Source organism: Pyrus communis, chromosome 14 (genome assembly GCF_963583255.1).
Source record: "Pyrus communis chromosome 14, drPyrComm1.1, whole genome shotgun sequence".
Classification (NCBI taxonomy): Eukaryota; Viridiplantae; Streptophyta; class Magnoliopsida; order Rosales; family Rosaceae; genus Pyrus; species Pyrus communis.
Window position 1 is genome coordinate 8,251,998 of NC_084816.1, and position 25,126 is coordinate 8,277,123.

At 37.6% G+C, this 25,126-nt stretch overlaps 2 protein-coding genes across 2 annotated transcripts; one reads left to right on the plus strand and one right to left on the minus strand.

Moving 5' to 3' along the window:
* Positions 1–156: 156 nt before the first annotated feature.
* Positions 157–723, plus strand: LOC137714321 (uncharacterized). Its single transcript, XM_068453560.1, has one exon. The coding sequence runs from the start codon at positions 157–159 to the stop codon at positions 721–723; it is 567 nt and encodes a 188-aa protein (XP_068309661.1).
* Positions 724–9,437: 8,714 nt separating this feature from the next.
* LOC137715899 (auxin response factor 18-like) lies at positions 9,438–13,430 on the minus strand. The gene is made up of 4 exons (XM_068455260.1): positions 11,741–13,430; positions 10,044–10,951; positions 9,858–9,923; positions 9,438–9,679 (listed from the first exon to the last, which is right to left on the minus strand). Exons 1-4 carry the CDS (start codon positions 12,854–12,856, stop codon positions 9,598–9,600), a joined length of 2,172 nt encoding a protein of 723 aa, XP_068311361.1. The 5' UTR covers positions 12,857–13,430; the 3' UTR covers positions 9,438–9,597.
* Positions 13,431–25,126: the final 11,696 nt, after the last annotated feature.

The window sequence follows — 25,126 nt, forward strand, 5'->3', positions numbered from 1 at the left end:
CTGAAAATCTCGAGCCAGAAGTTACGAATGCTTATCATTTTGACCTGAAGATCAAAATGAAAATTTTGTAAGAACCAGAAGTTTTAACATCATATTCCTCCAGGAATATATATTATTGCAAGTTCTTACACATCTCATTTTCTTTCAGAAAAGAAAATGGCAAACTTGGCGAAACTTGAATTTGCTGCCCTGGATATTACCGGGAAGAATTACTTGACTTGGGTACTGGATACCAAGATCCATCTGGAAGTAAGGAATCTTGGAGATACCATCAGGGAAGAGAGCAACTCATCCTCTCAAGTTCGGGCAAAGGCCATGATTTTCATTCGTCGCCATCATGATGAGGCGCTAAAGAGCGAGTACTTAACGGTTGAAGATCCGTTAGCTCTCTGGAATGCCTTGAGAAACATATACAATCACCAAACAACGGTGATTCTTCCAAGGGCCCGCTATGAGTGGACTCATCTGAGGATCCAGGACTTCAAGTCAGTGGCAGAATACAATTCTGCGTTGTTCAAAATTACCTCTCAGATGAAGCTCTGTGGGGACATTATTACTGAGGAACATATGCTGGAAAAGACTCTCAGCACATTTCATGCCTCCAACGTGCTCATGCAACAACAGTATAGAGCGCGAGGCTACACTGAGTATAACCAGCTGATATCTGTGCTCTTAGTAGCTGAACAGAACAATGAGCTCCTGATGAAAAACCATCATTCTTGACCTACTGGATCAGCACCATTCCCAGAAGTGAATGCTGCTTCCCTCGAAGTGAACGCCACATCCTTTGGTGGTGATAATCATAAACGAGGACGTGGCCACAAGCGAGGTCGATGGAATAGGAAAGGCAAGAACCATGGAGTTCAGTTTCATAACCAGGTTCTGAGGCATAATTCAGGCCCGAGCTTCAAAAATGTGAATCGCCACAAAGGCAAAGCTCATATGAACAATGCTCCCAGGAACTCTGAAAGAGCCTGCCATAGGTGTGGTGTCAATGGGCATTAAGCGTGTACTTGTCGTACCCCAAAACATCTAGTGGATCTGTATCAAGCCTCCCTCAAGGAGAAAAGTGTCGAGACCAATTTTCTCGACCAGACTAGACCAATGGATATACCTGATCCAGTGTTTGACTTATCAGGGCAATTGAACACAACTCATCTAGATGTTCCAGACTTTATTGTGGAAAGGGGAAATGAAGTATACCGGTCAGATTGAATCACTGATGTACTTTTATTATGCTGAACTTGTAGTATTTCAAATTAAATAAAAGTGGCATGTAAATTTCTTGTTATAACTTGCTTTTAACTCTGATTCTCTTGCTCAAAGAGCATGGATAAAAACTGTGGTTATTCTCAGAACATGAGAAATGGCGAAGATATTTGTCTTGCAGACAGTGCAACCACACATACAATACTTCGTGATCGAAAGTATTTCTCAAGCTTAATATTTACAAGAGTAGGGGTAACAACAATATCAGGACCTTCAGATGTAATTCAAGGTTCAGGGAAAGCCGAGATTATGTTACCAAATAGAACAATATTGTTCATACAGAATGCATTGTATGCTACTCGATCTACTCGAAATTTGTTGAGTTTCAAAGACATACGTTTAAATAGACACCACATTGAAACAAAAAGTGCAGAAAATGTGGAGTATCTATGCATTACCTCCAATGATACCCAGAAGCGTATATTGGAGAAGTTGCGTGGTATGTCGAGTGGATTGTATTATACATACATAAGGACAATTAAATCACATACTGTCATGAACCAGAAGTTCATTGATTCAAAAGTTTACATACTTTGGTTTGACCGTCTGAGTCATCCAGGATCTACCATGATGCGTAGGATCATTACCAACTCTAATGGACATCCATTAATGAGCAAACACATTGTTGTCTCAAATGATAATCCTTACAAAGCTTGTTCTCAAGGGAAGTTGGTAATTAGACCATCTTAACTAAAGGTTGATGCTGAATCCCTATCATTTCTGCAAAGAATTCAAGGGGATATTTGTGGGCCTATTCAACCATCATGTGGACCATTTCGATATTTTATGGTTTTGGTTGATGCATCTACCCGATGGTCACATGTTTGTCTCTTGTCTACTCGGAATGTAGCCTTTGCGAGACTTCTTGCTCAGATAATTAAGTTACGAGCATAGTTCTCAGATTATCCCATTAAGTCAATCCGACTTGATAATGCTGGTGAATTTACGTCTCAAACCTTTGATGATTATTGCATGACATTGGGAATTGATGTTGAACACCATGTTCCTCATGTCCATACTCAAAATGGTTTAGTAGAAGCATTGATCAAGCGACTTCAGTTAATAGTTCGCACTCTGCTTATGAAAACCAAATTACCAGTCTTTGCATAGGGACAAGCCATCTTACATGCTGCATCATTGGTTCGATTGAGACCTATAGCCAACCATCAATACTCTTCAGTACAACTCCTGTTTGAATATCAGCCAAACATTTCCCATTTATGAGTTTTTGGTTGCGTTGTTTATGTGCTTATTGCACCGCCGTAACGCACTAAAATGGGACCTCAACGTAGACTGGGAATTTACGTGGGTTTTGATTCACCATCTATCATTAGATATTTGAAACCCTTGATAGGTGATATGTTTACAGCTCGTTTTGCTGATTGTCACTTTGATGAGACAATTTTCCCGTCGTTAGGGGGAGAAAAGACCGTTCTAGAAGAACGGAAAGAGCTGACATGGGTTGTTCCCACCTTGTCTCATTTTGATCCTCGTAGCATTCAATGTGAAAATGAAGTGAGAAGGATCGTTCATCTTCAAAGCATTGCCAATCAAATGCCAGATGCATTTAATGATGCTATGAAAGTGACAAAATCACATATACCAGCTGCAAATGCACCTGCAAGAATTGATGTCCTTATTGGACAAAATAAAGTGGTAGCAAATGATTTATCTGGTGCACGCCTGAAGCGTGGTAAACCCCAAGGTTCAAAAGATTCAGCCTCTCGAAAGAGAAAGTCAAGGGCACAACTGAATCCAAATGAAATCATTCAAGAAGAGAAAATGAATGACACATCCACAATTCATGATTCTGGACTTCCAGAAAAAGAAAATGTCCTTTATGAGACACATGTTCCTAAAGAGATAGAAGTACATGAAAGCAAAGAAATCTCCATAAATTATGCATGTACAAATGAATTGTGGAATCGGAATGAAATAATCATCGATGATATGTTTGCATTCGCAGTAGCCACTGAAATCATCTTAAATGATGATATTGAGCCCCGCTCTGTTGATGAATGCAAACAGAGACAAGATTGGCCTAAGTGGAAAGATGCAATTCATGCAGAATTAAATTCCTTGGAAATGCAGAATGTTTTTGGACCAGTAGTCCAAACCCCGCCTAGTGTAAACCCCGTGGGTTACAAATGGGTATTCACAAGGAAACGCAATGAGAAAAACGAGATTGCAAGATATAAAGCACGACTCGTTGCACAAGGTTTTTCTCAAAGATCTGGAATTGATTATGAGTCCTGTAATGGATGCAATTACGCTTCGTTACTTAATAAGTTTAGTGGTTTCAGAAAGGCTTGAAATGCGACTTATGAATGTCATCACTGCGTATCTATATGGAGAATTAGATACTGACATCTATATGAAAGTCCCAGAATGACTTAAGTTGCCTGAAACAAGTAACAAACCACGATGTATGCTCTCGATCAAATTAAGGCGATCATTGTATGGGCTGAAACAATCTGGACGAATGTGGTATAATCGTCTCAGTGAGTATTTGATCAAAGAAGGGTATATCAACAATGTCATTTGCCCTTGTGTGTTCATTAAGAAATCCAATTCTGGATTCGCTATAGTGGCAGTATATGTTGCTGATATGAATCTATTTGGAACTCCTGAAGAGCTCAATAAAACTGCTGAATATCTGAAAAGCGAATTTGAAATGAAAGATCTTGGGAAAACAAAATATTGTCTCGGCCTGCAGATCAAGCATTGTGCTAGTGGAATTTTGGTCCACCAATCAGCTTACATTGAAAAAATTCTGAAGCGATTTGGTATGGACAAGGCTTATCCACTCAGCACGCCAATGATTGTTCGTTCTTTGGACATTAAGAAAGATCCATTCCGTCCAAAAGAAGATGATGAACTGGTCCTTGGTCCAGAAGTACCATATCTGAGTGCAGTAGATGCTTTTTTGTATTTAGCACAATGTACTAGACTAGATATAGGTTTTTCAATTAACTTGTTAGCAAGGTATAGCTCTACTCCAACAATTCGCCATTGGAAGGGTATCAAAGATGTATTGCGATACCTTCGTGGGACAACAGACATGAGTCTCTTCTACTCAAAGGACTCCACAAATGACCAGGTCCTTGTTGGATATGCAGATGCTGGTTTCCTCTTTGATCCGCATAAAGTCTGCTCACAAACTGGATATGTATTTAAAAATGGAGATACAACAATCTCATGGCGCTCAACCAAGCAAACATTAGTTGCTACATCTTCAAATCATTCAGAAATACTTGCTTTACATGAAGCAAGTCGTGAATGTTCTTGGTTAAGATCAATGATCCATCATATTCGGAATTCATATGGTCTAACTTCGAAGACAGACAATCCAACTGTCATCCATGAAGATAATGCAGCCTGTGTTGCTCAAATGAAGGAAGGATTCATCAAGGGCGACAAGACTAAACACATATCTCCAAAGTTTTTCAGTGCACATGAGCTTCAGAAGGCTAAAGTTATTGAAGTCAGACAAATCCGTTCAAATGAAAATCTGGCAGACTTGTTCACCAAATCTCTACCAAAGTGCACATTTCAGAAGTTAGTGCAAGACATCGGATTACGTCGACTTACCAAACAACTAAATTTGGAGAATGCGGAATCAGGGGGAGATACATATCAGGGGGAGCATCCATGATACATGCTTGTTGTACTCTTTTTCCTTCGATTAGGATTGTTCCCACTGGGTTTTTCCTATCAAGGTTTTAACGAGGCAACATAAGCATACTTGACACTATATCAACGATTCAGGAAAAGTTGTACTCTTTTTCCTTCGCTATGGTTTTTTCCCACTGAGTTTTTCCAAGCAAGGTTTTAACGAGGCAACTCATGTTGATATGTGGGCATCCAAAGAGGAGTGTTGAAAAGTCTGATGGGTAATGAATGCCCACAGTACATCAGCAGAAGTTTTCAGCATTGGCAGAAGTTTTCAATGCCCATGCAAAGTAAAAATTGAATTTGTAAATACATAGAGATTGTATTGCCAAAGGAAGTGTCGTAAATTTCAATATGCAGTTAATGCATCAGTTTGGAGTTGCTCTATAAATAGAGCACTCCGTATGTTTTCAAGTTACAGAAAATATAAGAAAAAGAGAACGAGAAAAAAATATCAGTAACATCATCTATTTCTCTGCCTTTATTTGTTATCCTCTTGTGCTATATTTTTAGTGTGACATTTAACATCTACCTTGCACCTACCATTAAATGTTATCTCTCTAACTTTGACCTATTTATAACAGGATCTGTTTTTTCAATAAAATCGCTTTTATAAAAACACATTGAAACTTTTAATAAACTGCAAGTGCTTTTTAGAAAAGCATGGGTGCTTCTTTCATTAGGCACTTCAAAATTAGAAGCACTTTTGTTGATTAAAAGTATTTTCAAACAAACTCATAATGACACAGATCATAGCCGTGGGTTTTGTTCGATTGTATTTAGATTCATTTTTCTATGAAATGATATTTTATGAGAAATATTTCTTGCTAGGTGTGCTCTAAGTGATTTGTAGGATTGTATTTTGATTTATATTATTCACACGTTAATGATCCATTAAGACAGTTTCATATCCCAATGCATGAAACTGGGATCCCATAGTATTATAGGGGTTTTGGAACTAAAAACTTACTAGACCAAAAACTTAGATATTTGAATGCTTTCTAAACATGTTTATGCCTTTGCACGTAAAATTCACGAATTGGCTCTTCCTCCAAGCCAACCTTTGACCATTTGACTTTTTGACTCTTACTTTCGATAGATTTCTCATTATGTTGGGAACATGATTCAGTACATTAAGTATCATAATACAAGTGGTTGGTTACTTGAATTACACACTCCTTTGCTGTTATTAGTACTCTAATTAAGTTGAGAAATTTTCAACAAGGTCTTTAACAATAATTTTGAGTGAGTGATGCTTATACGTAGAAACAAGACAACTTGTGTTTGATACTTATAACACTACTAATACTACACTAGTGTGAGTTTATAATTGCGAGAGTCATGACTTCAATATAAGACAACTCATGAGTTTAATATAGTGAACTCATGAGTTCAAGATATTGGTATCATACTTAAATTTTCTGGCCCACTATAGGAGTGTGATTCTTATATGATCTCAATATATTGGTATCCCACAAACTTTTTCTAGGGTGTGTCCTTCACATTCTCTACTGTTTTATTTATTTATTATAAGCAATATTTTGAGGAGCTATTATATCAAGTGATATTGTTACTCTAATTAAATTACATTACACTAAACAGAAGAAGAGAGATGATAATTAAACCCAAGAAGCGTAATAGTTGAATATTATATCCACCATAATAATTCAACACTTGCTCACACTCCCTAATTAAGTAGAGTAATTAACCTCAAATTAATTAAACAGATAGGGGCATTGAGTTTATGGGTGTGCATGGACAAGTTTGAACCGATGATATCGTTTTCAATGAATTCACAATTAAAAAGGGAAGGAGGGCTGGGTGGAGTCCAATCCACAATCCCACCATATTCAAATCATTCCATTAGCCGAAAAGGAGGCCCGGCCATCAAAAAGGCGACACAAGTGTTGGACCGCACGTGCCTGATGATGTCATCATCCCCAACCTTAATTGTCATTTGGGTCCACTGCACGTGTACGTTGCTTTGGGCTCGTGCATTTTCCCTTTATTTTTATTTTTAATAGTTTTGGATTTTGTACATTTTTTTGTTGGGATTAATAAAATAATTAAGTAATAAATCAATTCAACCTGGGAATACTGAGACTGAGTATTGACAATGACAATTGACCGGACGCATATTACAGACAGCATGTCATGTTTCTGTGCATAAATTGGAACTTAACGTGTGTGTAGAAACTTTTATTTTTTGTGGTTCAAATGGAATATTTATTTGTGCTTGAGATTATAATTTACAATAAAAAAGCCATTCAGTGTTCAATTTTTTTTTTCCCAATTAGCTCCTTACTATGCTCGTATCAAAGCGATTTTTCCAATTTATGTTTTTCTTATAAATCAAGCAGCTAGGTATAATTAAACTGTAAGATTTAAGTGACATGTTGCTTACTCATTTACCTTGTTAGAAACGTTGGTCATTTTAGCGGTGCAGTATCAGTTCAAATTTTAACATTAGCAATCACTATCGCTCAATAGTCGTTCAATTCAGTTACCAAACTAACTACACCCTTAATTAGATATACTTCAATATCACATCAAAAAATGTTTACAAGAAAAAAAATTCACACAAAGTACAGCAGATAAAGTCACACAAGCAAACTATACGCAACAAACAGAATAATTGAATTTTGTATGAAAATATTTATTATTTTCGAACCACTAGAATGATTGTGATATTTTATTAAGTTTAATTTTATTCTTTGGACCAAATAAGGCAAAAATGTAAGACACTTTTGAATAGAAGAAACACCAAAAGTGTAGGAAAGTGGCTGTATTAATCGGAAAGAGATCATCTCTGAATCTCTTCTATCAAGGTCATTGGATCAAGTGATCCAGACTTTCAAATTTCATCCAACGGTAAAAAATTATCACAGTTTTTAAAGGGTCAAAACAGGTGGACCGTTTAATGAAATTTGGAAGGTTCGGATCATTTAATCCGGTGACATTAATGGAGGAGATCCGGAGAGAATCTCTTTCCGTATTAATCTTGTCAATGCAAATCTTAACAGCAAAAGTCAATTCTATAAAGTCATAAACTAAATGCCAAGTCGTCAAGTCTAAAGGCCTTCACCTTTTCAATCACCAGGGTTCGTCCCACTAAATCAATACGTTGAACATTGTAAGTTTGTAACCATTGGAAGTGGCTTGGAATAGGGTTTACAATTTTGGATACGAAAGTTAATTGGTTCGAAATTCGCATGAATATAGGACCTAATGTGTTCACGATTAGCACTGTTCAATCAAAATTATAATAGAATGACAAATTTTCTTATTTTGATATCTTTATACTATTGATATGTCTGTGAATTGATATGAACATGATACAGATACAAATGGGTAAATCTGAACATAAGTGCTTGGCTTACTAATGAGTCATGTCAGAAGGTGAAAAATGTTAAAACCTAAATAAAGAGAGATATAAACACATTGTTTTATCGGTTTTTGTTGTGGAAAATGGAACATCTTAATCTTAAATAACTAGATTTTTTTTGTTAGAAGTAAGGCCATCTCCAACTCAAGGCTAGTCAGAGGGCTCGTTTTAGTCCTATCACAAAAAACTGTCTCCAACCGAGGGCTAAAGGGTCATAGGGTCACACATAATTTATTATTTAAATTTTAAAACTACAAGTTAAATTTTAAAACTACAAATTAAATTCATTAAAAAAAAAATTGGCCCGAAAAAAACAAAAATTGAATCCAACGGTAACTAGCCGTTGTATTTGAAATTTTGGTCTACCATTCATCTTAGATATAACCAACAGGAATAAGTACAATAATGTCGGATATAACAGATAGAAATAATGAAAATTTTGGCCTGGCTCGAGGCTGGCTGGCTGGCTGCTTTGGGCCAGCCGGTTAGCCTTTTGGCCCTTTTTTGTCCAGTGGGGTCCACGAGTTATTTGGCCTAGCCCTCAGTTGGAGACAATTTTCAGACTATTTTCGGCCCTTTGACCCTCTCAACCCTTCAGTTGGAGATGACCTAATGTGTAGACAGTCTGTCCATGTACATTTGTTGGAATCTAGTTCACATGCACGTATTACTTGGCTTACGTATTACTTGGCTTCAAGCTTTAACAACATGCAAAATAATACCATGGAAGCCAACCAAGCACCTGGCTTTCCTCAAAACGAATCCCAACAAGCACTGCCTTCATCATTTGTCTTTAAGAATCCCAACAGCCACATAATGCATACCTCGAATCCACATGATAAACCTAATCACACTGCAGGCATAACTCCAATCGTTTTTTTTTAATAATAACATATTTAACTGGTATTATCTAAAGATAAAGTTATAGTACATATTTTCTTTTTCAATTTTCATGATCCATTCGGCTGAAGGAAATCTCACGTTCGACTCAAAAAGATGTGAGCACGCGTAATTTTGTTGTGGACGCATTATCTCGTTTAAAAAGCATTTAGTTGGTTTTCCTAAATGCATATAATTGCTAAGATCTTCATGAGTAGATAATTTTCACCAAAACATTAGGCAATATTATTGATATTGAGAAGAACATGTACACTTAACACAAGAAATATAACACTGTTAATAACATTGAGAGGAGTACAGTATCCCATTTCTCCTAACATTCATTCAGTATTCCCAAGCATCTACTCTCAGATGCCATACTAGAGTCTATACTAAGCAAATATGCTCAAGGGACCGGTCTTATTTGTTGCTCCCAGTCCATTTTCTGCATTTTGCATTCCTCGAATCCACGTCCTGCAAAATAGTTTTCCAACTTTCAGTTTATCGGTTGTTCACGTATGATAAACATAAGAAGCTAATCTTATGTAGTTCAAATTAGTTTGAAAAGTTTCGCGATGTTCGAAAGAAAGCAATGCGTTGGAATAAAGATCCGTAGATATAAAGCGAGATCATTTTTCATAAAATTGCTTGCCTTCCAATACTTTCACTGGCTGGATGTGTTATAATAGTCAGTCTTTTTGCGGTTTTCATAAAATCGCTGCATTGTTCAAAAGTAGAAGGAAAAACAACCGCGTTAATAAAATAGCATATAAAACCAATTTAGGTGGAGTTCAAAAGCATACGATGATCTTTAAAACGAGGAGATAAAAATTGGTACCTGAATGTTTCAACTCCAGTTTGTTTAACAGCACCTGTTACATCTCGGTAAAGAACATGGCTCATCATCTCTGGTTTTTCTATTTCAAACATGTTGGCCAGCCGCCTGTATAGCTCTTCATAAGAACAAAGGGCCGAGAGGTCAAGAGTCCGTCCCACATCCTCCGACTCCATAAACACCTTGCAATGACCAGTTTCTAGGTCAAAGTCAGTAGCTTGAAAATCCTTGTGCCATGAGAATCCAGCACTGGTGGATTTTTCTGGCGAAACCTGTCGCCCAAGTGCTGATTCTGAACCGTTAAAGAAAAACTTAGTTTTGTCTTGATTTCCGTCTTTTGAATTTTTCCCAGGACGAAGTTGTGAAACTGCTTCGCTTGAACAACTCCGAGAAATCTGCTGCTCAGTAAGTATTGGTTGACCGAAGAGTAAAAACTTGTGTTTCTTAGCATTATCAGGCTTCTCCGAGTTCTGACTAGAATTCCCCATTGTTAGCAAGCAAGATAGGTTCTCATTGCTGCTTGTATGGCCTGCTCTGATGCCATTGGAGATTCTAGAACTTTGATCGAACCACTGGAAACTGGATGAGAACAGCCCCGACTGCAGTTTGCTGTTAAGGTGGAGATCTGATAAAGATATTCTAAATTGAGCATGCCTGGCTTCCTGTATGCCTGCAGGAGTATTGTTGGGTAAACAACACAAGGGGCTGCTGGGCCCGAGTGGGTTGCCTGAAAATGATGGCAATGTTAATTGCCTGTCAAGAGAAAAATCTGGGTGTTGCGGGAGACACAACTTCTTTCTTGGTGATGAGAAGGGTGACATGTGGATCATGGGAACATTTGATACTAGCTCTATCAACCATGGGCTGACACACTTCACATTCTGTAACAAATCTGGCTCGTCCCATGTCACCTGTAAGATTGTGGTTTGTTAATCAATGTCAAGCCAGATGATTAAATGGCAGGATTTCAACAAGGTTACACTGTTTAAATATACAACAGAGCGGAGATAGCTGCAACAAATCAACAATAGCGAGGAACGTATAAAACAACAGAGTCTAGACCACATAAATTATTCAGACATTGCAGACATTGGAGTTCATACTGAAGCAAATTATTCTACTTGAGATCAGAGTTAAAAGTCTCCTTCCATATAGAGTTCATACCTCATACTGTGCCCGAGCAAAATATGAACTACCGAGTGAGTTCTGGACTCCCAAAGTGCCAATTTTAGACCTTAAGGACGACAATGCCATGTATGTGTTTCAATTACGAACGATGAGATCCTGGCTATTAGGCAGGTGAATTGGACACAGTAGTGTGTTACAATATTCAGGAACATCAGCAGAAGGGGATATATTCCACTAACAGCCACAAAAGTTGGTGCATCAGACCACATTCACCGCCAAATAACACGAGGGTGGTCAGTTAAACATACCGGAAGACAAGAACGTAGAAACTCACGAAAGTAAGCTGGGGAGACGAAAATCTAAGGCAGATGAGCCGACTAAAACTCTAATCGGTTCGTGATCCAACGACACTGTGATTTGACATGCTATGAATCATTTTTGTGTTAGTCCTACCAAGATTCCAAAAAATCTAAAGGAACTTTACAAACATCAGAATAAGAGAGCAAAACGAACAAACAAAACTCGAAAAAGAAATACAAGTTGAGCAACAAAATCACAGAAGAACAAAATACCTGCAGAAGCCTCCAAGGCGAATTAGGCCAACAAATCGGGTTAGCAACCTGAACAGAAGAAATGGTCCCCATGAACCAGCTGATCCTCGAAGAGTCCTCAGTCTCGAAAGCCATCTTAAACCTCATTCCCGAGCACCACTGCACCCTCATTGCCGCCCTCACCGCCGATGCCTTCACGCAAAACTCCGGCGTGCTCGCCCTCGGATAATAAACCGCCTCAAACGGCTGCCCATTCGCCGCCGTAGTCGCCGCCTCAACCACACTCTCAGGCCTCACTCTCCCCTTCCCTCTCATATTCCCATTGGGGCTCAAATTCCCACCCCCATTTCTCTTCTTGTTATCCTCCTCTCTCAGAAACACAGAGAACCCGCCGTAAGGCAGAACATAATCTCCAGAGCCGCCGCCGCTGCTGTGGCTGTTGTTCCATCCAGAAGCCACTTCATTTCCTCCACCGCCGTCTAGTCCCCTCTTCGCTCTCCGAATCCCAACACAGAGATCGCCATTTTCGGCTCTCAGAAACACAATGGAGTCTCCCGCCACCAATTTCTTCTGGTTCACAAATATGCTCCACCCAGTAGTCAACAAATGCCGCCGAGGCGTCCCTCTGTAAATGTGCCTGAACTTCCATACCTCGCCGTGGACGTCCTTCGCGATCACCGTCTGCACCGGCGGGTCCGCCGAGTAGTCCAACTTTGGAAAAATGGTCTCGGCGCAGTACCTGGGGACAGAGAACCCGCCGCCATTGTTGGCGTCGGATTGGGTCAGCGTCTTGGCGAATGACCCCGGCTTTTCCTGATTTTCCGACCCATCTGCCTCCGTATCCCCGTCTTCAGTGGCAAAGGCCTCGCTGTTCTCGATTGGGTTCATCCTAATCTTGGCGAACACCTCATCGGTTTCCAGGTCCGCCATGAACTTGATGGCGGCCACTCTGCAGAGAACCAGAGAGGGGATCCTTAGGGAGGCGGCGGAGAAATCGACGCCGCCGCCGGATTGGGCGTGCTCGGCGTGGCCTTGCGGAAAGTAGAAGACTTTTGAGTTCACCGGAGGCATGTGGACCATGCCGCCGGCGCAGGCGTGCCACAGCTGAGGATCCAAGATTTTCTCCGACTCTTTCATGGTTCTGGGTCGATTTCAAAACTACCCAGATGATCAAAACTCCAAAAAAATGATGGATTTCGGGGTTTTTGCTTTTCTGGATTTGGGTTTCTTGTTGTTAGAGTGTCGCTCTTGTCTCAAAGGAACGATAATATAAAGGCAATGAAAGTAACAAAGGCTTCAACTTCATGACTACAAAAAGATTTGAGCTTTTTAGAGAGAGAGAGAGAGGCTTTTGATGATTTCAGTGAGTAAATGCTGTGAGGAAGAAACCCAAATCACTGCAATGAAATCACTCCTTTTTCACCCTCTTTGGTGCAACAAAATCTTCAGAAACCCAAATCTAAACACACAAATCGTACCAAATAAATAGTCACTCTGTTTTTACTTTTGAAATTCAGCAAATTCATCATTAAATTCAAAGAAATTATAGAAAGTTATGGTAAGATCTCCCATCCCGATAAAATACTGGAAAATATCCCGATCGGAACTAGTAAAATCAGAGCAGTAGTTATAGTACCTGTCCTTGGACTGGCTCCGAAATCAGAGCAGTCAAGAGACAAACACTTAAACCCTTTAAGGTAGAGCTGGGTTGATATTGATGTATTTTGAAAAAAAACTGTTTTTACTATGTTATGAAAATAAGTAGCAGAGTGTTTGGTAAGATTTTTTGTAAAAGTGCTTTTGAAAAAAAACCAGTATTATAATATTTGATAAACTTTTATGTAAAACTGTTTTTGTGAGAATAAGCAGCAGAGTATTTGCAGCTTTATGTGTTTGCCTTTTTTACATCCAAAACTATGAAAAATAGCTGAAACTGAATATTTAACAAACATAAAAAAAGCTTTCAACTTTTTTCAACTGAGATGTCGTACACCCGTTCTATGTAATTCCTTTTCCTTCAGTCTCTCTCGCCTACGCTTTCACCCTATCAAACCCTCCACATCCGCCCCGACCAAAACATCGCGGACCCCACTTCCCTACCAGACACCACGCCATGCTCCCGCGCGCTCGTGTATCTCTCCATCCCATTAATCACGAGCTAAAAGCTTTCACGGGACGGAAAAAATGGCGGGCACAAAAGCCAGAAAAGGTCGGTCCCAATCCGACTGGGCAGTTAGCTGTTTAACTAAGGTTAAAATGGAAGAAGAGCCGAGTCGAGTTTAAGCCCTAGATTGGTGTAAAAAAACATTTTAAAATGAAGGCTCAAATTGTGTGCACCATGGCCACAGCGCGTGAGGTGCATTATTTGGGAACCAAAGTTGTCAGAAGTATTGCCGTGGCTCAAACGGGTTAAAATATGACCTCTATCAAGGGCTTTTTTTGTTACAATTTCTTAAATATATTTTGGTACAAGTTCTGAAAGAGTCAAAAGGCTGGCCTGAGTAGAAGCCATTCAAGCCAAGAGTGATGGTCATGGGCTACAAGACGAAAATATTTGTCAACATTACCAAAAGCATAACTTTAGACCGGGACTAGAGAATCTCCACATCTAAAAACAAAACCATTTGATTAAAATGTTTTGTATAATTAAAAGGTTTTGTGATTGTTTTTAGAACTACGTTGTCATAGACTTTTCTATTAGATTTTAAAAAATTATTAAACTCTCAAGAGGCGTGTGCCATTTTTTTTACACGAAACAATTACGAAATTTTGTTGATCAACCAACACATGAACAACAACTACAAAGAGGTGTCAAATCGGTATATTCTCGAATAACTAATAATTTGAATAGGGTTAATATGTACAAACATACAAAGATAGAAAAACGCTATATGGCCACCACATTAAAAAGAACCAATAGGAACCACCAGTGTAGATCTGCCACAATAACAACAGACGTGACAGGCCATCAACCCCAATTCAGAACAAGGAGTTCGCAGTGAGGACACGAGTAGCTCTAGGTTTGCTTGGACTGGTCATTTATGATTTTGCTTTTAATTGTCGTGGTTTAAATATTATCATGTTGTATGTTTTTTCTTCAAATAACATACTATGAGTGTGAGGGTCTAGCCTCCAACTTCAATTGAGTTCCAGTCCTCTTTACATGTTTAAATCTTATACACCAATGCATTGCTAAATATTTGTATAGAATTAGAGTTAAAATATAGATGGCGATAAATGAATTTGGTTGGCCAAGCATATCACAATTGATAGCAAAGCACAAGGTTGAGACAACAAGTGTATATGATATGACCTTTGCAATTAATCTAAATTTAACTAAATGAATTAAAATTTAGAGTGGCAAATATCAAATTAGGTGGGTTTTTGTGACATTTCATTCATTCTTCTTATCTTATGCTTATTAGGGCAACATCTTTGGTCCAACTAACGTACAAATTGCCGTCCCATGGCCTGGAGGTTAACCAACACCTAATAGTAATGTATGTGGGGTCATCATCATCCCTCTGGATTTGTTTGCTTCTCTTTAAACACATTAAATCTCTGTGGTCCTTCTACAAATTGACCCTTTTCGTTTTGGATTTGAGAAAAATCCAACTTTGTGGCCGACGCTACTTGAACCTAAATATGTTTACGTCACTAACTATTTCCCTCATTGTTTGATAACCGCAAATGCCGTTCGTGTTTTCTTACCAAATTGTTTTGGTATCTTATCTTGTCAATTTGTTTACTCAAACTATATAGCTCGATTGTGAATGAAATTGAACAATTTAACAACGTAATCTGTCAAATTTTATGAAAAAAATGAACAAACTCTCCAAACGAACAACCTTAAACACATTTAAGCTTAAATTGCATTTTACCCCCTTAAACTTTCGTCAAATTTTAAATTCATACATCGTTCAATTTTTTTAATTTCATACAACGACTGACCATTTTATACCAATGTCCTACACTGTTAATCAATCGATTCAATCCGTCAAATCGACCTCTAAATGTTGATGCGGCAAGAAAAGCAAAAAAAAAATTAAAAAAGAAAAACGAAAAAAAAACCCAAAAAAATAAGATCTTCATCTTCTTCGTAAACCCAATCCCCCACCCACCCATCCTGATTTGGTCCAGGTCTCTATTCCATCTGTGTTTAGATCACCATCTTCCTCTTCACCCAACGCCAGCAATAACCCATCGATGAGCCAACCCGCCACTTACAAATCTGATGATCAGAGGGCTAGACCCAGAAAACCCTGCAGCCGTTCTAGTTTCTCGATCGTCGTCGCACTCCTCCGTCTGATCAGTTCTCCGGACGGCACCCGATTGCTGCAAGCCCGAGGTGCTACTTGATTGTTGCAAACGCGATCGCGATGTGCTATTGAGAAATCCCCTTCCCTCCTCTGCTGCCGGAATCCGTGGAATTCATTATAAACACCATCGTTCCCAGATCAACCCGACTGCGTCGAGACTACTAACAATCGTCGAACACCAACAAGGTCAAGAACTCCACTTAACAGATTTTCTTACTGTTGCACGACATTGGTACAAAATCTTAACCGGATGCATGAAATTAAAAAAAAATTAAAAGACAGTTGTATGGATTTGAAATTAAACGAAAACCTAAGTAGAAAAAAAATGTAAAGAAAACTAATGAAAATGGTTTGAAAACTTTGAGTTTTAACGATAAGGACAAAATAAAAGATAAAATGAATAGTATTAGGTTTGATTTTTTTAGTGTAAAAATGTGGTTTTTCGTTAAAGTGAACAGAACCGTGAGTTTTTTGTTAAAAGTCCCAAAAATGTAAGGGGAATTTTATTTGAACCTCTTTTTACCCCTAATTTATTCTTTACATCCATATTATTTGCAATTAAAGAATTAATATCTCTTTAAATCCAAATTTATTACCTAAACTATCCTTCCAAACCTAATTCAAAATGTAAAATTATCTTTACACTCATTTATAAAATAAAATCTAAAATTAAATTGGATCTAACTGGGAAAAAAAAAAAAAAACTCCATATAGCTAACAAGCTTGATTTTGGGTACATATGAAAATGTTCTGTATATTATTGGCTTATTGAATGTTAATAATTTGAAAAACTGATCAGTTTTTCACTTGAACTGTTCCAAAATTTTCTTGTAAGTTCCCTTCTCCACAATTCGAAGCTCAAGAGGCCAGATCAAATTGCTTCTCCTCAAAGACCACATAGCCATGATCCAAAACTGTTGCATCCATTTCTCTACAACATTCACTAAGAACTCTCTCTTCAATTTATCCTTTGATCTCCCAGTATATTATGTAGTGGCCTGATTTTGGGACATCAAATCTGCATGGCTCGTGACATCGATCAGCTCGTCTTTCGACTTGCTTAATAGTTCAGATCCTTTAAGGACCACCATTTGAAGGTTCTTTTCAGTATTTTTGTCTAAGTTTACTGTCAGTATTGATATTGTTTTGTAAAAAAGGTGATAGGGTTTGATTATTAGGGGTGAGTTTATTTATAAATTTTAGTTTTAATGTTAATTTCATCTTGTACTTGATGGAAATTATGCAATAAGATAAAAAGATAATTTTCATTTATAGTTTAAGTTGGGTATAGAAAGAGATTATGTGGGTTCAAATAAAATTTTCCAAAATGTAATTAATTCCACAATTAATTACTAGTTAATTTTTTTTCTTTACAAATGACAAAGTTAATGGATTGAATTGTTAGTTGTTAATAAGAAAAAAAATCGATAAATGATCAAATCTACATTGGCATAATTGCTTTTTAACACTTGCAACAAAAGCACCATTTGCAATTATTAGTTACCTGCCTGACACATTTAATTGCTAATCACGTACGTGACCCCATAAAAGCGGTATTCCGTTGGTAATTCTTGGCAGGGTTTTCCACCATGTAAAGAAGGACGACGAGGCCAAGGATCTGAACCATTTATATCAATTGAGCTGGAAAAATTAGCGAACAGTCACACCAATCCAGGACACGTACCATGTTCATACTCTGAAAAGCAGACCGTTGTCCTCCTTTCGATGTCCAATTTTGATCTTTTTCCCTTCAACGACCAAATAGTAATTAATTTAGAATAAAATATCTTTGAGTTTTAAAAACATTTCAAAGTACTTTTTAAGTTTTTACAAAAAACGCCAGTTGTTTATTTTAAAAAACACTTTAAGTGTTTTTTTAGAATTTTTTGTTTTTTTTAACTAAAGCTTATTTTTAAAAGTATTTTCATTAAAGATGCTTTCAACTATTTTAAAACTACGTACAAATTTAGCTCGAAAACGACAGCTTTGTCCTTGTCTTTGGCCCTAAAAATGACAATCCAACTGACGCTACTGCCGGTTACACTGTCGTTGTTCAAACAAAAAAAATTAAAAACGTAATTAATTTGTGGGGGTTATTGTTGTCCTGCACCAGCCTTTGCTAGCATGCGCCGTGGGTGCCCATTGAGCGTTGGACGTCCTCCCTGTTTCGCAACAGTGAGAAGAGATGGACAACTAGAGACAACCCATGAGGATGAGGATTGAGGGGAGAGAGAGAGAGAGAGAGGTCGTACGAGTTTTGACATGAGGGCTTTCTGATGACGTGGCACTCCCACGTCTGCAGAATTTTTAATGGACTCTAGTATTTGTAGGGGCCCACTCCCAGGCAACAGTCCACGAATCTCTGCCTTTAGTTTGAGCTCTGAATCGGACGGAGTTGAATAGTTTGGCTTGAAGACCGGATCTGACGACACGTGTCGCTTACGATGGGAGCAGATGAAGAAGGCCAATACAACACCCGGCACTTCGTTAAGGAGTCGTGTTGTGGGCCTGCGGCTTCTGTGTCGTAGTAAGAATGTCGGACTCACACTCATGACCCAACCCAACTCAAACCCAAAGCGATGTAAACATCTCACCTAATAATACAAGAGGACTTAATATGGATCTTTATACCCCGACAGTGATGTTTCGATCGTATAATACAAGAATAAAATTATGTATAACATTGTGTTTTTAGACCGAAATATTATTGTTGAGTTATTTCATGTCAACGTTACGTTTATATACGACCGCTGAATTGAATAAATCCCAAAAAAAAAAAAGAGAGAGAGAGATAAAGAGAGTACGTAAAAATTAATCTTTGCACTTGCACATCTTGGTAATGTTTATTTATATTTCTTTATTTGGCACAAAGATAACCTTTACTTCAATTGGCCAAAACAGTGATGTTTTTTAGAATGCTCATAATTTATTCTGGATAATACTTTTATTCGTATAGGAGAGATTGAATATATCACACTCTTTGTGAATATTGTATATTCATTATATAAATTCCATAATTCGAATCTTTCAATTTATTAACCTTCGTTTAAGGATCAGTCATTCAAAAAAGTCATTTGAATTGGAGATTATTTATGCATTCAAATGTATGTAACAAATCGACGATATGATTACCCATGGAGCAAACTGATGATGTGATTACAAAGTAATATATACATGATGAACCGTCCATTTATTCTATACATTTGGATGCTTAAGCAATCTTCAATTCAAATTATTTTTGTAGGAATGATCTTTAAATAAAAATTACGAAATTGAAGGTTCGATTTATGAAATTTGGTCGTGCCATACTTTACAAATCCCGAAACTTTTGCGCACTGGTCAACTAAATACCTATGAAGACATACTAAATGATTCGTGCTGAAGCACCCTTGCCAAAGCATATGAGTTCCTTTCCAATAAAAAAGACCAATCACAACATGACACATGTCGACATCAGAATAAAACTCCTAGAGTCCCACATCGCCCGTGAACGAAAATAAGGGACTCGCCTTAACTATAAAAGGAGTTCATTCTCCCACAATTAATCTCGAATGCTATTATTCTACTTAATCCATTATTAGAATTCAATAATGATGATTATGCTTAAACCTTTGTATCATGTAAACTGTAGAACTCCTTTACTCTCATGGACCTAGCCCAACTTAGGGTGAACTACTCACATCTTGTGTTTGCTTCCCCATCTCTATCTCTTTACATATTATTCTCACTAGGTGACCAAAGCAACTTTGGGAAGGTTACAACCTTGAAACAATGTTGTTCCAAAATCAAGATTATTTATACGGTGAATATATGTCATTGGCAAAAAGTAAGATATATGCACTTCTCATAAATAAATGCTGAGTATTATTATTTTAACTTTATGAAAGATATCATGCTCATCCGAGGACTAAAAAGAAAAATTTACAAATTAAAAACCTCAGTACGATTACTTACTGAGTGTTGTAAAAGTGAATGCAGGGCAACGTACCAACTGGTCCCGAAAAGATCAGGGAAAAGTGAACCAATTGTGAAAATAATGTTCAATTTGGTGGTGAAAAACTGAAACTCATTGGACAAAAGCCTTTTACTCTAGCACAAATCAAACACAGAGCTTGCTTGAGGTCGTGACCATTTTAGCAAGTGGTGATGGATCATGGAGGAGGGACCAATATTTGTACCAGAGATTGATTGGTCTATGCAGCAGTAGATCAGAGAGATATTTTTCTATGTATTTGGAACACACAAATACATTATGTGTTATGTAAGTGCAGAAGTTTATTTTTAGTATTTTTTATTTGTATTTCGAGTACACTGAAAAATCTCAAGAGAAAGAGAAGCAAATGCAGCCGACGATTGAAGAGAGTCAACCAAACCAAGCATCCAATCCCAATCCAATAGTTGATGAGTGCTGGTGAACAGCCTTCCTCCAATTGATTGGTGGGATGAAGGCCAACTATTCACATTTGTTTATTAATAATCTTTTTAATCCAAGTAGCTTCTTATTTGGAGTAAAACTTACGTAATAATCCGATCATATTCGTACAAAACTTTGTTTTTAAAATACGAATTAGATGTTATTATTATAAATGGAAAATATATTATAACTCTAAATTACAGTAGAGAAAAAGTTTTAACACATAATGTAGTGAATTAAAGAAAAAGATCATATCAACTGCAACGATCTACCACTTACAAGAACAAATCAACCGTTTCCTCTACTTGGAATAGGTAATTCGATTTTATGTGCAAAATATAGTTATACATGTATGTAAGATCTTTTCTCTCATCATTTCAATGTTTTATGTATGGGTATATGCCACACTAGGAACAAAATCAACTTAATGTCTAATTTGTTTAAAAATCTCGATATCGATTTGGTTTAGTGACATCCGATCTTTGCTTATTAAACTACAGTTTAAATCCTCAGACACTCAAATTGCAAGTTTTTATTCTACTAATGCGTGCAAGTTTAGAGAACAAATATAATAACTAAAATATTGTTGTGGTCTATTTTATCTGACAAGGTTAAAGGGGGCCGGTGGCAAGGAGAAAAGAGAGAGAGAGAGATGTGTTTGTAGAATTGTAGGGGAATTTGTGTTGTTATCCCTCTTACATTGTGCCTTTATTTATAGTAGTAAAAGGAGAGAAGATATTCCTTCATCCCCAAGGAATGCAAGATACAATAGGAAAGGATAACTAGAATCAAATCTAATCTAGGATTTACACAATCACACTTAAACTAGGAATGTTTACAACACTCCCCCTTGAGTGTGTAAATACTCAAGGTAGATTTAACATCATGCAGAAGTTGAGGAAGTTGACTCGTCGACACTGATTCTGAGGAATAACGTTTATTCTCGATAAGGAAGGAACTTGCATAAGTAGTATGTCTCATTAAAAAACCCTAAGGCTATGTCAAAAACCCAAGGACGGATAAAATCCATAGTCTAAGGAAAAATGTGTGAGAAATGCAAAGTCAAAAGAAATGTCTACGAGACGTCATCAGGGATATGACCAGCTCAAGGTGGGTGCCTCGTTAAAACCTAGTTAGGTAGCAAAAACTCAGTGGGAAAAATGCTCCTAATTGTAGAGAGAAAGAGTACATTAAGATCAAGCAAGTATTTACAGGATACTCCCCCTAAGTTTGACATAATTCCAAGGAGAAATAGCAAAGTTATAACTCAAAAAGTTTACAAATACCAATTCCATGAACAAGCTTTTGAAATGTTGTCTTCGGCAGTGATTTGGTGAAGAGGTCGGCCAGATCGTCTTGTGAACGGGTTTGCGTGACTTCAATCTTCTAATGCTCTTGTTGTTGATGTGAAAAGAAGAACTTCGGCACAATGTGCTTGGTGTTGTCTCCTTTGATGTAACCCTTCTTGAGCTGTTCGATGCATGCTGTATTGTCTTCAAAGTTCATCGTCAGGACATCAACGGCATGATAAAGATCGTAGAAGCTTTGAATATGGCCCACTATTGTTCTCAACCAAAAGAATTCCCGAGTTGCTTCATGTAAGGCGAGAATTTCGGCATGGTTAGACGAAGTGGCAACTAAGGTCTGTTTGGTTGACCTCCAAGAGATTGCGGTGCTTTCAACGGTAAAGACATAACCCATTTGAGAACGTGCCTTGTGCAGATCAAACAAGTATTTTGTGTCGTCATAACCAATAAGGCAAGAATCAACTTAAGGACCGGTGCGGCACCATTCAAGGCTCAATTTGTGTGCACCATGGCCACAGCGCGTGAGGTGCATTATTTGGGAACCAAAGTTGTCAGAAGTATTGCCGTGGCTCAAATGGGTTAAAATATGACCTCTATCAAGGGCTTTTTTTGTTACAATTTCTTAAATATATTTTGGTACAAGTTCTGAAAGAGTCAAAAGGCTGGCCTGAGTAGAAGCCATTCAAGCCAAGAGTGATGGTCATGGGCTACAAGACGAAAATATTTGTCAACATTACCGAAAGCATAACTTTAGACCGGGACTAGAGAATCTCCACATCTAAAAACAAAACCATTTGATTAAAATGTTTTGTATAATTAAAAGGTTTTGTGATTGTTTTTAGAACTACGTTGTCATAGACTTTTCTATTAGATTTTAAAAAATTATTAAACTCTCAAGAGGCGTGTGCCTTTTTTTTTACACAAAACAATTACGAAATTTTGTTGATCAACCAACACAAGAACAACAACTACAAAGAGGTGTCAAATCGGTATATTCTCGAATAACTAATAATTTGAATAGGGTTAATTGTCGTGATTTAAATATTATCATGTTGTATGTTTTTTCTTCAAATAACATACTATGAGTGTGATGGTCTAGCCTTCAACTTCAATTGAGTTCCAGTCCTCTTTACATGTTTAAATCTTATACACCAATGCATTGTTAAATATTTGTATAGAATTAGAGTTAAAATTTAGATGGCGATAAATGAATTTGGTTGGCCAAGCATATCACAATTGATGGCAAAGCACAAGGTTGAGACAACAAGTGTATATGATCTGACCTTTGCAATTAATCTAAATTTAACTAAATGAACTAAAATTTAGCGTGGCAAATGTCAAATTAGGTAGGTTTTTGTGACATTTCATTCATTCTTCTTATCTTATGCTTATTAGGGCAACATCTTTGGTCCAACTAACGTACAAATTGCCGTCCCATGGCCTGGAGGTTAACCAACACCTAATAGTAATGTATGTGGGGTCATCATCATCCCTCTGGATTTGTTTGCTTCTCTTTAAACACATTAAATCTCTGTGGTCCTTCTACAAATTGACCCTTTTCGTTTTGGATTTGAGAAAAATCCAACTTTGTGGCCGACGCTACTTGAACCTAAATATGTTTACATCATTAACTATTTCCCTCATTGTTTGATAACCGCAAATGCCGTTCGTGTTTTCTTACCAAATTGTTTTGGTATCTTATCTTGTCAATTTGTTTACTCAAACTATATAGCTCGATTGTGAATGAAATTGAACAATTTAACAACGTAATCTGTCAAATTTTATGAAAAAAATCGACAAACTCTCCAAACGAACAACCTTAAACACATTTAAACTTAAATTGCATTCTACCCCTTTAGATTTTCGTCAAACTTTAAATTCATACATCATTCAATTTTTTTAATTTCATACAACGACTGACCATTTTATACCAATGTCCTACACTGTTAATCAATCGATTCAATCCGTCAAATCGACCTCTAAATGTTCATGCGGCAAGAAAAGCAAAAAAAAATTAAAAAAGAAGAAAGAAAAAAAAACCCCAAAAAATAAGATCTTCATCTTCTTCGTAAACCCAATCCCCCACCCACCCATCCTGATTTGGTCCAGGTCTCTATTCCATCTGTGTTTAGATCGCCATCTTCCTCTTCACCCAACGCCAGCAATAACCCATCGATGAGCCAACCCGCCACTTACAAATCTGATGATCAGAGGGCTAGACCCAGAATACCTGCAGCCGTTCTAGTTTCTCGATCGTCGTCGCACTCCTCCGTCTGATCAGTTCTCCGGACGGCACCTGATTGCTGCAAACCCGAGGTGCTACTTGATTGTTGAAAACGCGATCGCGATGTGCTATTGACAAATCCCCTTCCCTCCTCTGCTGCCGGAATCTGTGGAATTCATTATAACCACCATCGTTCCCAGATCAACCCGACTGCGTCGAGACTACTAACAATCGTCGAATACCAACAAGGTCAAGAACTCCACTTAACAGATTTTCTTGCTGTTGTACGACATTGGTACAAAATCTTAACCCGATGCATGAAATTAAAAAAAATTAAAAGACAGTTGTATGGATTTGAAATTAAACGAAAACCTAGGTAGAAAAAAATGCAAAGAAAACTAATGAAAATAGTTTGAAAATTTTGAGTTTTAACGATAAGGACAAAATAAAGGGTAAAATGAATAGTATTAGGTTTGATTTTTTTAGTATAAGGACAAAATAAGGACAAAATAAAAGACAAAATAAAGGGTAAAATGAATAGTATTAGGTGCCTTCAACGATAAAGACATAAACCATTTGAGAACGTGCCTTGTGCGGATCAGACAAGTATTTTGCGTCGGCATAACCAATAAGGCAAGAATCAACTTAAGGACCATAGGGTGCGGCACCATTCGAGGATTCGTTGGGATAGAACAAACCCAAATTCGTAGTACCCTTAAGGTAACGGAAGATGTCTTTCACGCCAGTTCAGTGTCTGCGTGTATGTGCATTACTGTATCTTGTCAAAAGATTAACAGTGAATGAGATGTCAGGTCTAGTGCATTGAGCTAAATACAATAAAGCGCCTATTGCACTTAGATAAGGAACTTCAGGCTCCAAAATCTCTTTATCATCCTCCTTTGGACGGAAGGGATCTCGTTTTGCATTTAGCGATCAAACGACCATAGGAGTACTTGAATGCTTCGCTTTATCTTCATTAAAACGGCGCAACACCTTCTAGGTGTAGTTCAATTGATGTACTAGGATTCTATCCGAATAATGCTCTATCTTGAGATCGAGATAGTATCGAGTCTTACCTAGATCTTTCATCTTAAATTTCGACTTCAGTTGCTCACCAGTTCTCGCGAGCTCTTCAGGAGTTCC

Bases quoted from the DNA above. Each gene is read 5' to 3' on its own strand.
- LOC137715899 (XM_068455260.1), bottom strand. From the start codon at position 12,856: ATGAAAGAGTCGGAGAAAATCTTGGATCCTCAGCTGTGGCACGCCTGC. The intron at 10,952-11,740 runs GTATTTTGTTCT...ACAATCTTACAG, and splicing joins CGCCTTGGAGGCTTCTGCAG to GTGACATGGGACGAGCCAGA. The intron at 9,680-9,857 runs GCAAGCAATTTT...ACTATTTTGCAG, and splicing joins GCCAGTGAAAGTATTGGAAG to GACGTGGATTCGAGGAATGC.
- LOC137714321 (XM_068453560.1), top strand. From the start codon at position 157: ATGGCAAACTTGGCGAAACTTGAATTTGCTGCCCTGGATATTACCGGG.